Genomic DNA, 13,703 nt, shown 5'->3' on the forward strand with positions numbered 1-13,703 from the left:
GCTGGTCAGGAATTTAATTACTTAATTGCCAGAGGGAAAAATTGTTCAAAATCATGCTAATTTTGACTTGCATTGATCACTAGCGCTTTCCCAATGGAAGGAGCTGGAAGAGCTGGTGGCCAGGATGTGGAAGGTCGCCCAGCCTCACCTGCTGTGTCCTGCCTGTCAGAAAGTTGTAGATCTAGCGAGAAATGGCAGGTTGGAGGAGAGTTCAGGGATGATGGTGTTAAACACAGAGCTGAAGTCCACGAACAGAATCCTCGCATAGGTAGCCTCAGTGTCAAGATGTTCAAAGATGAAGTGGAGACCCAAGTTGACGGCATTATCCACAGACCTGTTAGCTCAATAGGTAAACTGCAGTGGGACCAGATGGGGGCCTGTGATGCTCTTTAGGTGGTCCAGCACAAGGAGTTCAAAGGACTTAATGACCACAGATGTCAAGGCAACAGGCTTGTAGTCATTAAGATCTGAGACTGCTGATTTTTGGGGACTGGTATAATGGTGGAGTGTTTGAAACAGGTTGGTACTTCACACAGTTCTAGAGACCTGTTGAAGATCTTTGTGAAGACAGGAGACAAGTCCAGGCCCGGCACTGTGTTGAATCATGATCTAAGGTTCAGATTAAATCACTGCATATAAGCAGTAAGGCCAAAATCCTCATGATACACAGAATCAAAAACTGACATCAATGTGTAAAGAATATCGCCCCATGGGCTCAGGAACACTTCAGATTATGAATGTTAGTAAATACAGTTTGGTGCTACATTCATAAGTGCCACTAAAAACTCGTCTGTGCAAAGCAAAAGCCATTTGTTAACAACACCTCGAAACGCTGCTGGCTTCTCTGGGTTCAAGCTCACCTAAGATGGACTGATACAAAATGGAAAAGTTTTGTTTTTTGACAAGTGCATATTTTAAATTATTTTTGCAAAATTTGGACGTCGTATAGTACAAGATAGTTTAATATATATTTTACAAGTAAAATAGTATAAGAACAATCTCGATTATTTTGGACACAAAGTTCAAAAGCCAGCATCTGTCATGATATGGAGCTGTGTTAGTCCTAATGGAATGGGTAACTTAGACATCTTTGAAGGGACCATTAATGGAGAAAGGTGCACAGAGATTTTGGAGAAACATGTGCTTCCATCCAAGCAATGTGTTTTTCATGGACACCCATGTTTATTTCAGCAAGACAATGCCAAACCACATTCTGCACGTGTTACAAAAGTAATGCTTTGTAGTAAAAGAGTGCCTGCAGTCCAGACCTGTCACCCATTGAAAATGTGTGAGACATGAAACGTAAAATATGACAACGGAGACCCCAGACTGTTGAACAGCTGAAGCTGTACATCAAGCAAGAATGGGAAAGAATTCCATGTACAAGCTTCAACAATTAATATCCTCATCTACCCAATGTTTATTGAATGTTGGTTTTAAAAAAAAGGAGCTGTAAAACAATGATAAACTTGAATGTTGTCAAAAAATTAAAGTAACACAGTGCTAAACAGGACCCTGTCCTAGCTTTTTTTGGAAAGTGTTGCAGCCATAAAATTTTCAAGTTAATGATTATTTGCGAGAAACAATTAATGTTATCAATTAAGGTTATCATTTTGAATATGAAATATCTTGTCTTTGTAGTGTATTCAGTTCAATATCGGTTAAATGTGTTTTGGAAATTATTTATTCTGTTTTTATTTGTGTTCAACACAATGTCGCAACTTCATTGGAATTGGGGTTGTATTACTTAAGGATAAAGATTGCAATTTATCTTATTTTACTAGCTCACCATTTGCAAACTTATTATTATTTTTTTTTTACTTTTTTCTGTCAATTTTACTCATCATGGCCTTGACATCGACAGGGGCAGAGGCAGCAGCAGCCTTAGCCTTTTCCTCCTCTTCTTGCTTCCAAAGGATGATGGGGTGGATTCCTGGGCTTCGGTTGTGAGCGTTTTGCTCTAACTGGGCTTGACTACATAGACATAGAAATAGAATTTACTGTTACCAAATGTAAAAAAAAAATTTGAATGGGATTGTATTGAGTTTTATTTGGTTTCATAAAGATGTGGGACCAGGTCTTTGCTTTCCAAGTCTCAAGAAAGTCTCGAGTCTTTGCCCTCAAGTCCTGAGCCAAGTCCCAAATCGAGACAGGCAAGTCCAGAGTCAAATCTCCAAGTCAAGATACAAGTCAAGTCGGAAGTTGTAGACTTTGAGTTAAGAGTCCTTTCAAGACATTTAATCAATACAATTAAAACATTTTATGATATATAATATCAACTAAATATGTACAGGTGGCATGGTGGATCAGCTGGAAAGCGTTGGCCTCACAGTTCTGAGGTCCAGGGTTCAATCCTGCTCGTGTGGAGTTTGCATGTTCTCCCCGTGCCTGCATGGATTTTCTCCAGGCACTCCGGTTTCCTCCCACAACCCAAAAACATGCAACATTAATTGGACACTCTAAGTTGCCCCTAGGTGTGATTGTGAGTGTGCCTGTTTGTCTCTATGTACCCTGCGATTGGATGGCAACCAGTTCTTCGTGTAGCCTGCCTCCTGCCCTTTGACAGCTGGGAAAGGCTCCAGCACTCCCGCAACCCTTGTGAGGATAAGCGGCTAAGAAAAAGAATGAATGTAATAAATATCTACAGGCGCCATGTTGACACAACTGGTTAGAGCATTGGCCTCACAGTTCTGAGGACCGGGGTTCAAATCCTGGCCCAACTTGCGTGGAGTTTGCATGTTCTCCCCATGTCTGTGTGGGTTTTTTCCAGGCACTCCGTTTTCCTCCAACATCCCAATATTATGCATTCATTGGAGATCAAATTGCCCCTTGGTGTGAGTGTAAGTGCGACTGTTGTTTGTCTCTCAGTGCCCTGCAATTGGCAGGCAACAAGTTCCTGCCCGATAATAGCTGGAATAGGGTGCAGTACTCCCACACCCATTATGAGGATAAGTGCCTTAGAAAATGGATGGATGGAATATATTAGCCTATATTTAAAAATCCATGCTTCTTTATACAAAAAAATTGATAAGTGCATTGAACCGTTTATCAGAAAACCAGGGGTTTGATCAAAATTTTTGCACCTACAAAGCCCGTCATCAAGGCGAAGCAGGAACTTAAATCTTGAATAAATCTTAAATTTAATTTTTCTCACTTTATTGCTGAAGTGGCATTAAACAGACCTTTCACAAATAAGAATTTGCATCCAGCTGTGCTGCATTTTACTAACTGAATATTCTACTGACATTTCCACCGGAATCAGAATCAAATTTATTTGCCAAGTATGTCAAAATCTGTCTCTATTTGAAATAGACTACTTTTGGGACATAAAAACTAGTCACTGAGCAGTCAAAGGTCAAACAGTCATAGGTGACTGATCAGTAATTTGGTAATGACATGACATCTACCCGCGCAATTGCTACAATGCAAAGTGGATTTTTTTTTCAATAATTAACATCCTTATGGTTACGTTAAAGGCTGTTGCTGTTTCTGTGTAAGTTAACTGTGGTCTTTGGTATGTATACCTCATTTATTGTCACCTTTTTTATGAAACCATTAGTTAGTGTGTGAAAGAATACCTCTTGGTCAATTCCTTTAACAGAACTTGCCCAACAGGGTATTAAGTGTAACAAGATAATACATATTGGCAGTAATGCAGTGGAGCTCCTTAACCGAACAAATACTTAACACGTTCAGCATTTTGTCATTTATCAATTATTCCTATAGTAAAATAAAAAGTTGCACATGTACAAAGAAAAACTACACTGTTGGTGTCTCGGTCTTTTGATCAAAGTAGCAAATATTTTCAAGCCAATGGAGTAAAGTAAGTGAAGTCACGAGTCATTGCTCCTCATCCCCAAATTGAGTTGCAAGTTCTTTCATATATTATCAACTAAAATCACATTTCTGACTTGAGTCTGACATGAGTCAAAGTCTAAGAGATGCCACAATTGAGGAAAGAAACGGCCCTGCTTACATCCATTAGATTAATGCAACAGTTACAGTGTATGCCATTCACTCGCCTGAAGTTATGAGGTTCCGGGTTCAATGCTTTCTTTTGGATGTCCTTGTACACCGGCGACTTGAGGTAACGGAAAAAAGTGTCCTGTAAGAAAGCCAGCACATATATTCTAACAAATTTAAAAAAAATAATGTTTTGATTGACAGTGTGCAGCACGGTGGCGCAGCTGGAAAACTTTGGCCTCACAGTTCTGAGGACCCAGGTTCAATCCCAGCCCTCACTGTGTGGAGTTTGCATTTTCTCCCCGTGCCTGCGTGGTTTTTCTCCCAAATTCCAAAAACGTACAATATTAATTGGACACTCTAAATTGCCCCTAGGTGTGATTGTGAGTGTGGTTGTTTGTCCCTATGTGCCCTGCGATTGGCTGGCAACCAGTTCAGGGCGTACCCTGCCTCCTCCCCATTGACAACTGGGATAGGCTCCAGCACTCCTGGTGACTTCTTATGAGGATAAGCGGCTAAGACAATGGATGGATGGATGATTGTCACTGTCAGGTAATTAATTGAAAAATATTTTCATTTATTTCTGTTGACACCTGCATTGCATTCTGTACAGATGTTTAATGCATCTTTTTTTTTTACTACCATATTGTAAAAATTGGTTAGCGTGGTGGACAAGTGGTTAGAACATCCACCTCACAGTTCAGAAGTTAAGGGTTCCAATTGAGGCTGTGGCGTTCCTGTGCGGCAGGGATGAACAGAAATAGCTACAAGGATTGGAGCTGTCATTCCTTTTTGTTGTGGGCCGCACTGTAGTTACGATTTCACTCAAATTGTTGAAACAAACTCATTTTTCCAGAAGAGGCAGAAACATAGGGTGACCTACAAGAGCGGAGGTAGAAGCATGTAGATGGATTACATTTTGTGCACACTATGTAATCTGAAGGAGGTAGTTGTACAGCATGGGATGGTGGTGTGTAGGATGACTCTGATGATGGGGTGTAAGATTCAGAAGACAAAGGCAGAGCAAAGAACCATGTGGTGGAAATTGAGAAAGGGAGAGTGTTTTGCTGCTTTGGGGGAAAAGGTGAAACAGGCTCTCTGTGGACAGGTGGAACTACTGAAACACTGGACCACTACAGTCAAAGTCATCAGAGAGACAGGCATGAGAGTTTTTGATGTATCTTCTAATAAGAAGGGGGGAAAGGAGACTTGGTGGTGGAACCCCAAAATACAGGAAGTCATACAAAAGATTAGCGAAGAAGAAGTGGGACACTGAGAGGACTGAGGAGAGTCAAAAGAAATACATTGAGATGCAACGTAGGGCAAAGGTAGAGGTGGCGAAGGGAAAACAAGAGGCATAAGATGTCATGTACAGCAGGTTGGACACAAAAGAAGGAGAAAAAGATGTTTACAGGTTGGCCAGACAGACGAAAAGAGATGGAAAGAATGTGCAGCTGGTAAGAAAGAGAACCACAGGATGAACTATTTGCCTTAAGGATGTGAGTGGAAAAGTACAGAGGGTCAGAAGGAGCTACATTCTGTTTTTGTGGATCTAGAGATAGTCTATGACAGAGTACCAAGAGATGAACTGTGGTACTGGTCTGGAGTGACTGAGAAATATGTTAGAATAGTACAGGACATGTATGAGGTCCAGCAGAAAAGTGGTGAGGTGTGCCGTTGGTGTGACAGAAGAATTTAAGGTGCAGTTGGTACTGCATCAGGGATCAGCGCTGAGCCCGTTCCTGTTTCCTGTGGTAATGGATAGGCTGGCAGAGGAGGGTAGACTAGAATCCCCTTGGACGGTGATGTTCACAGATGACATTGTGATACGCAGTGAAAGCAGGGAGCAGGTGGAGAAACAATTAGAAAGATGGAGACATGCACTGAAAAGGATAGGATAGGAAGATTAGCCGAAGTAAATCACATCATATCAAATCATATAAGGAGGGGCAAGAGTGAGGCTACAGGAAGAAGAGATAGTGAGGATGCATGACTTCAAATACGATCACACTATACTGTCAACAATTCAGAGCAATAGTGAGTGTAGTATGGAAGTGAAGAAATGGGTCCAAGCAGGTTAGAACAGCGGGTGTCTGGTGTGTTATGTAACAGAAGAGTTTCTGCAAGGATGAAGGGCAAAGTTTCTAAAACAGTGGTGACATGATGTATGGATTAGAGACGGTTGCACTGAAGAAACAACAGGAAGCAGCAATGGATGTAGTAGAAAGGAAGATGTTGAGGTTCTCTCTCAGAGTGAGCAGGTTGGACAGGATTATAAATGAGCTCATTAGAGGGACAGCCAAAGTTGGATGTTTTGTAGACAAGTATGGAAAGAGAAGACTTCGATGGTTTGGACATATGCAGATGCGAGAGAGTGAGTATGTTGGTAGAAGGGTGCTGAGGATGGATCCACAAGACAAAAGAGCGAGAGGATAACCAAAGAGAAGGTTTATGGATGTTGTGCGGGAAGACATGAGGGCAGTTGGTGTTAGAGAAGAAGGTAGAAGAGACTTACATGGAAAAATATGATGTGCTTTGGTGACCTATAACGGGACAAGTCAAAAGGAAAAGAATAATTCTCCTGTCCTCGGGCTGGGTGGCCCCTCTTTGAGCCCTGCAGTTCGGGGAGGTGTCTATCTCTGCGGTGTGTTGGGCTGTGGATGGGTGGGTTGGCTGAGGCGGTGGCACTGGGGCTTTGCAAGCCCTGCCGGGTGGCCAGTTGGTGGGGCACGTCGGGGGTAATGGCGGATCACCCTAAGTCCCTCGGTGTGGGACACATTCACTGTGTGGCTCTAGGGTGAGCCCCTGGGCCCAATCCTGCTATTGATTGATTGGGTGGTGTTCTCAGCCTCCATGGGGCAGGTACAGCACTCATGGGAGGCTGCTGTCAGTCTTGGTGCATGAAAAAGGGTGTCAATATGCTTACATGTGTCAACAGGCTGCGTCCAGGGACTCTTCACTGAGTGTTGAGGCAGTTACTTGTTTTGACAAATAACTGCTGAATACATGAGTTCTTTGTCACACCTCCTCCCAATTATGATTTATTCTATAGACTTCTTTTATAATTTACTGTCATGAGCCAGGCTGGACCACGGCCAAGAGGGGCGTGGGCACTGCCCTGGCCAATGACACCTGTCACCACTCAAAACTGTTTCACATTGGGATTGTAATTAGACTGTGTATTTGAGTTGGAGTTTTTGTCACTGGCATTTGCCAGTTCGTTGTGCCCTGAGTTAGTGAGTTGCATTCGCTGACAGTAGGAATCTCTACCACTGTAAATAGTGTAGTGTTGAGCTATCCTCGTCACAGTGTTTCTGTGCCACCTCTGCTTGAATAAAACTACGCCTGACATGTCTTGGACTCCTGCATTTGGGTCCAGCCCTGCATGATGTGACAGAACGAACTGGCCTCTACACGACCCAGCAGGATAGATGCGGCATCGCAGGGGACAGCACCAGGTATCCCGCCTACCTGAGGACCAAGCATATCCTATCCGGGTGGGCTCCGTGATGTCGTCCCCTCCTTCCTTGTCACACACACCGCCCGCGTATCATGTTTACGTCCCGACCATGACCCGCTCACCACCGCAGATTTTTTGGACTTTGAGGAATTCTTATACTTATATGACTGTCCTTTTATGTTGCCGCCCCACGCCTCCAGCTCCCGAGTGCTTTCGCCCGGTTGGTCCAAGTCCTTGTCTTTCAATCCTTTTTGGGAACCTGCATGACCATCAATCCGGGTCCTCTGCGTGGCGGCCAGAGGAGATGCCCAAGCAGGGTGCCGTCTCCCGCAGCGCGGCGACCAAGACAACCAAGCCGCAGCGGCATCCCGTAGTAACCTGTAACCAGTAAACTGCCCGTTCCAGCGACGGCCAAGCCTCAGCCAACCTCTGCCGGCGCGTTGCCAAGAAACAAGCCACAGCGGCATCCCGTTCTAGCGACAGTCAAGCCACAGCTGACATCCGCCCACGTTTCGCCGGCCATTGCCGACTCCCATTGACGCGACCAACCCAGTGGATGCTGAATCAACCGGTAAGCCACTGGCCCAGAGGGAGGAGGGATTCATGACCCCCGAGGTGCAACGACCCGAGGACCACGGGGCTTTCTATCGTTTTATGTGGGAGCAGTTGAAGCAGCACAGGGCGGAGCTTGTGGCCCTCACAAACCAGGTCCCAACGGCGACCGGCACGCGGCAGCCTCATGCCCCTGTCTCGATGGCAACCGCCACGAGGCCGCCTCACACTCTTGTCTCGGCAGCAACAGGTATTCTTCTGTCTCCCGTTCCTGTCTCAACAGCGACAGGTATACGGCTGTCTAACACCCCTGTCTCGATGGCAACCATCCCGCAGCCACCTCATGCCCCTGTCTCGATGGCTGCTGCCTCCCTCTCCTGCTTCAATGGCGACCGGTCCGTGGCCATCTGAAGGCCACGCCACGGCGGCGACTGATCCCCGACAGCCCCCCGACCTAGCCTCGGCGGCGACTGCTCCCCGGCCGGCCACCTCACGACCAAGCCTCGCTGGCGACCGGTCCCTGGCCGCCTCACGACCTAGCCTCGGCGGTGACCAACCCACGGCCGCCTCCCTACCGATCCTCGGCGGCGACCGACACCCGGACCCCCTTCTACTCGCTCATGGACATGTTTTTTTGTGTGTGTGTGCGTGTGTGTTTCTTTTGTCCGCGCCTTAAAGGGGGGGTTCTCTCATTAGCCAGGCTGGACCACAGCCAAGAAGAGCGTGGACACTGTCGGTGACTCCTGTCACCGCTCACAGCTGTTTCACATTGGTACTGTAATTAGATAGTGTATTTTAATTGGAGCTTTTGTGACTGGCATTTGCCAGTTCGTTGTGCGTTGTGCCCCGAGTTAGTGAGTTGCATTCGCTGACCATAGGAATCTCCACCACTGTAAATAGTGTAGTGTTGATATATCCTCGTCACAGTGTTTCTGTGCCACCTCTGCTTGAATAAAACTATGCCTAACATCATGTTCTTGTCCCGGAGTCCTGCATTTGTGTCCAGCCACATACCGGAGGTTCGTAACATTTACAGTGCCTTGTGAAAATATTCGGCCCCCTTGAACTTTTCAACCTTTTCCCACATTTCAAGTTTCAAACATAAAAATATAAAATTTGATTGTTTTGTCAAGAATCAACAACAAGTGGGACACAATTGTGAAGTGGAATGAAATTTAATGAATATTTTATACTTTTTTAACAAATAAAAACCTGAAAAGTTGGGCATCTATTATTATTCGGCCCGTTTACTTTCATTGCAGCAAACTCACTCCAGAAGTTCAGTGAGGATCTCTGAATGATCCAATGTTAACTGATGATGATGCATCCACTTGTGTCTAAACAAGTCTCCATATAAATGCACCTGCTCTGTGATAGTCTCAGGGTTCTGTTTAAAGTGCAGAGAGCATCATGAAGACCAAGGTACACACCAGGCAGATGTTGTTGTGGATAAGTTTAAAGCTAGATTTGGATACAAAAAGATTTCCCAAACTTTAAACATTTCAAGGAGCACTGTGCGAGCTTTCATATTGAAATGGAAGGAGTATCAGACCACTGGAAATCTGCCAAGACCCGGCCGTGCCTCGAAACATTCGCCTCAAACAAGGAGAAGACTATTCAGACCTGCAGCCAAGAGGCCTATGATCACACTGGATGAACTGCAGAGATCTACAGCTAAGGTGGGAGAATCTGCCCATTGGACAACATTCACATGTACACTGCACAAATCTGGCTTTTATGGAAGAGTGGCAAGAAGAAAGCCATTTCTCAAAGATATCCATAAACAGTCTCATTTAAAGTTTGCCACATGACACCTGGGAAACACACTAAACATGGAAGAAGTTGCTCTGGTCAGATGAAACCAAAATCAAACTTTTTGGCCACAATGCTCAATGATATGTTTGCCGTAAAAGCAACACACCTCATCAACCTGAACACACAAGCCCAACTGTCAAACATGGTGGTGGCAGCCTCACGGTTTGGGCCTGCTTTTCTTCAGCAGGGACAGGGAAGATGGTTAAAATTGATAGGAATATGAATGGAGCCTAATACACGGCCATTCTGGAAGAAAACCTGTTGGAGTCTTTAAAAGACCTGAGACTGGGACGGAGATTTATCTTCCAACAGGACAATTATCCCAAACATAAAGCCAAATCTGCAATGGAATGATACACAAATAAACGTATCTGGGCGTTAGAATGGCCAAGTCAAAGTCCAGACCTGAATCCAATCGAGAATCTGTGGGCAGAGATGAAGACTGTCGTTCACAAACGCTCTCCATCCAACCTCACTGAGCTCGAGCTCTTTTGCAAGGAAGTGTGGGCAAGAATTTCAGTCTCTCAATGTCCAAAACTGATAGAGACATACTCCAAACGACTTGCAGATGTAATTGCAGCAAAAGGTGGCGCTACATAGTATTAATGCAAGGGGGCCGAATAATATTGCACGCCCTACTTTTCAGGTTTTTATTTGTTAAAAAAGTATAAAATTTCCAATAAATTTTGTTCCTCTTCATGACTGTGTCCCACTTGTTGTTGATTCTAGACAAAAAAAAAATAAATTTTATATCTTTATGTTTGAAGCCTGAAATGTGGCGAAAGGTTGAAAAGTTCAACGGGGCCGAGTACTTTCACAAGGCACTGTACTTAGTTCATCCTAACACATTTCAGTTGTCTAGGCAGATTCACAGCCATTGTCCTGCATGTTTCTTTCCTCTCCCTGTATTGTCCTGTCTGGTCCTGGGTGTAGGGTGGTCGCAGGGTGTAGATATATATTTTTTTCCCCCCACTAGAATCCTTGTTCTGTTTGACTCTCAATAAACATAAATGATACTGTCAAATATTAGAAATTAAAAAAATCACAAAAAGCCTTGAAACTCCAATGTGACGCAATAAAACTGCTCTAGCAGAAATGGGATGCAGATCCTCCATTCTATTTTACCTGACAGCCAAACAGGATGAAAAAAAAAACAGTGTCCCCGCAATCCCATCTTGGATAAGGAGAAGAAGATGGCTGGATGGATAAATTAGTTAGCTAGTAAGATATTCAAAAGCTGCTCATGATATGGTCACCCAAATGATGTGGTCACCTTTTTCATGAGCAAGAAGACGTGTGTCTGCGCAGCTTCCAACACATAGCGGTGAGGGTGGTCCAGGCCTTTTACAGTCAAACCCATAGTCCTTCCATCAATGTTGATCCAGCGGGGGGCGCCAGGGGCCAGGAAGGTCCTGACCGCAAAGGGGAAAAAAAGCAGATTAAAATGACACTTCAGTGATGAATCTGTGCATCATTAGTTTTTAAATTTTTAATTGGCAACCAGAATTTTTTTAAAAAGACATTATTTTATGTTTGTTTGTTTTTTAATGTAAAAAGTGTGAAAAACTGCCTGACTTTTCAAATGTTGAAAATGCACCACGGGAGTGATTTTTAATTGGTTGGGTTTACGTGTGGGGTGAGGCTGTGAACAAATGGCAAGCACTTGGGTCACTGATGTGCTGGAGCCTATCCCAGCTGACTCTGGGTGAGAGGCGGGTTATGCACCCAGAACTGCTCCCCAGCCAATCTCAGGGTTCATACAAACAACCCTTCACTCTCACTTTCACGCCTAAGGGCAATTTAGAGGATACAATTAACGTATCATGCATGTTTTGTGATGCGGGAGAAAACCTGAGTATCCAGAGAAAACCCACACAGGCACGGGAAAAAAAAGTTGTCACTTAGCAACACAGAAATTTGTAATTGCCCTGACATAATTTTCCAATCTCTTTGCAGCTCTGTATAAACATACTTTGCATGCGTTGACTTCCCAGACTCCAACAAATCAGTTTTGACTTCCATCATGTCAAAGACTGTCAGACTTCTAGCACGGCACATTCAACGGTAATGAGAGAAGCTGGGTTGTATTTAGCCATGATCGCGCCCACAACAGCCCAGACGTCCCCCTTTTGAATGCACCGGGGTGTACTGGTCCACGACATTACCAACACCATAGCTACGAGTAACCTGCCCTCGCCACCCGCCATCTTCCCTTAGGTCATGCATCCTGCTGGATTTCCCCCAATTACAAAAATAGATCCCAGGGTTTTCCGTGTGGGCATGAATAATTGGAAATTGGCAATTGGACAGACAAACCTGCGATAATTTCTTGCAGGTTAGATGTAATGCATGATTTTTCAATAACATTTTTGACACTTTTGTCTTTGCTATAATATACAGGAGGGATCATTTCGTGGATGTTGGTTACAGTCCCAACAGTTTGTTGGGCGCTTACAAGGTATCTTTTCTGACAGTTGGTATGCAATCCTGTCCATTCCATCCATCCATCCATCCATCCATCCATTTTCTTGGCCGCTTATCCTCACAAGTGTCACAGGAGTCACGGAGCCTATTCCATGTCATCGGGCAGGCGGCAGTGTACATGCTGAACTGGTTGGCAGCCCATCACAGGGAACATGGAGGCAACAGTCGCACTCACAATCAATTTAGAGTGTCGAATTAATGTTGATTAATGAGGAAACCGGAGTGCCCAGGGAAAACCCAGGCAGGCACGGGGAGACCATGCAAACTCCACACAGGGTCATTACACATTACAGATGTGCCACTGTGCCGCTGCAATGCAAACTATTTAAATTTTAAAATCAAATTCAGTTCTGTGAACCATTTTTCCATTTTGTGTTTTGGTTCAATGGTTGGTTGTCTGCGATTGGCTGGCAAGGATAGGCTCCAGCACTCCCGCAAGCCTTGTGAGGATAAGCGGCTAAGAAGATGGATGGATGGATGGATGGATGGATGGATGGCTGGATGGATGTTCGTCGAAATTTTCTCTTCCAACCTTTTTTTCTATGATTTCCTGTACTCTGAGATTTTACCATCAAGTCCCCTTCTCCCCTATCCTACCAGAAGATACATCAAGTACTCTCCTGCCTGTCTGTCTCTGATCACCCTGTCTCGAATGGGCCAGCGTCATTTTACACACCACCATCCTATGCTGGCTCGTCATCGTCTCCCCTACTACCACTATTTTACAGTTATTGTCCTCATTCAGATTACATCGTCAGAACAAATTGTAATCCACGGACATGCTTCTACCAACGCTCTTATAGGTTACCCGACGCTCTTGCCTATTCTGGAAGTGTTCACTCCAGCCATTTTCATCCTTCCACCATCTGTCTTTCTAAGTTCGCTCCCTGGATGGCAAACTTCCTCATCACTTTTTTATCAACCCTTTTTCCTTCACAAACATGTCCATTACAATCTGCACCAATCTCTGCATCTGGGATGCTCAGAACTACTTTATCCAACTCCTTCCAGAATTTCTCTTTCACCTTAAGGTCACATCCTACCCATGGGGCATAGCCACTAATCACATTGTACATAACACCCTCACTTTCACATTTCAGCTTCAGTACTCAATTTGATACTCTTTCAATTTCCAAGATATCCTTAGGTTGCTCTTTCTTTCGTTGCCTCGAAGTCCTGCATTTGGGTCCAACCCCATGTCCCATGCTCGTGACAATTTGTCTTTCATTTTTGCTCAGTCCTCTCTAGAAAATCTGTTGGGTTCAACTCATGGAGTCAGATTCCCGATAAATATCCATTATAATATGAAGAAACCAGAGTAGCTGCTTAAAGACTCCACAGTGACACAATTAAACTTCCGGCATAAAATAAGAATCTTCCATTCTGCTTGACCTAACTGCCGAATAGGACAAATAACTGAATGAATAAA

General features: G+C 44.4%; 2 protein-coding genes across 3 annotated transcripts in view; one reads left to right on the top strand and one right to left on the bottom strand.

Moving 5' to 3' along the window:
* LOC133515145 (uncharacterized protein C7orf57 homolog) overlaps positions 1–13,703 on the top strand; it is an 86,471-nt gene that overhangs the window by 41,488 nt on the left and 31,280 nt on the right. The gene's annotated exons all lie outside the window — the stretch shown is intronic.
* Positions 1,818–13,703, bottom strand: part of rgs9a (regulator of G protein signaling 9a) — a 30,074-nt gene continuing 18,188 nt past the window's right edge. Inside the window, exons 15-17 of the mRNA XM_061847467.1 lie at positions 11,064–11,202; positions 4,023–4,105; positions 1,818–1,974 (exon numbers count right to left, since the gene is read on the bottom strand). Coding sequence (XP_061703451.1) covers positions 1,818–1,974; positions 4,023–4,105; positions 11,064–11,202 — 379 coding nt within the window. The remainder of the gene's footprint in view (positions 1,975–4,022; positions 4,106–11,063; positions 11,203–13,703) is intronic.

This window comes from Syngnathoides biaculeatus, chromosome 16, assembly GCF_019802595.1.
Source record: "Syngnathoides biaculeatus isolate LvHL_M chromosome 16, ASM1980259v1, whole genome shotgun sequence".
In the NCBI taxonomy this organism is placed as follows: Eukaryota; Metazoa; Chordata; class Actinopteri; order Syngnathiformes; family Syngnathidae; genus Syngnathoides; species Syngnathoides biaculeatus.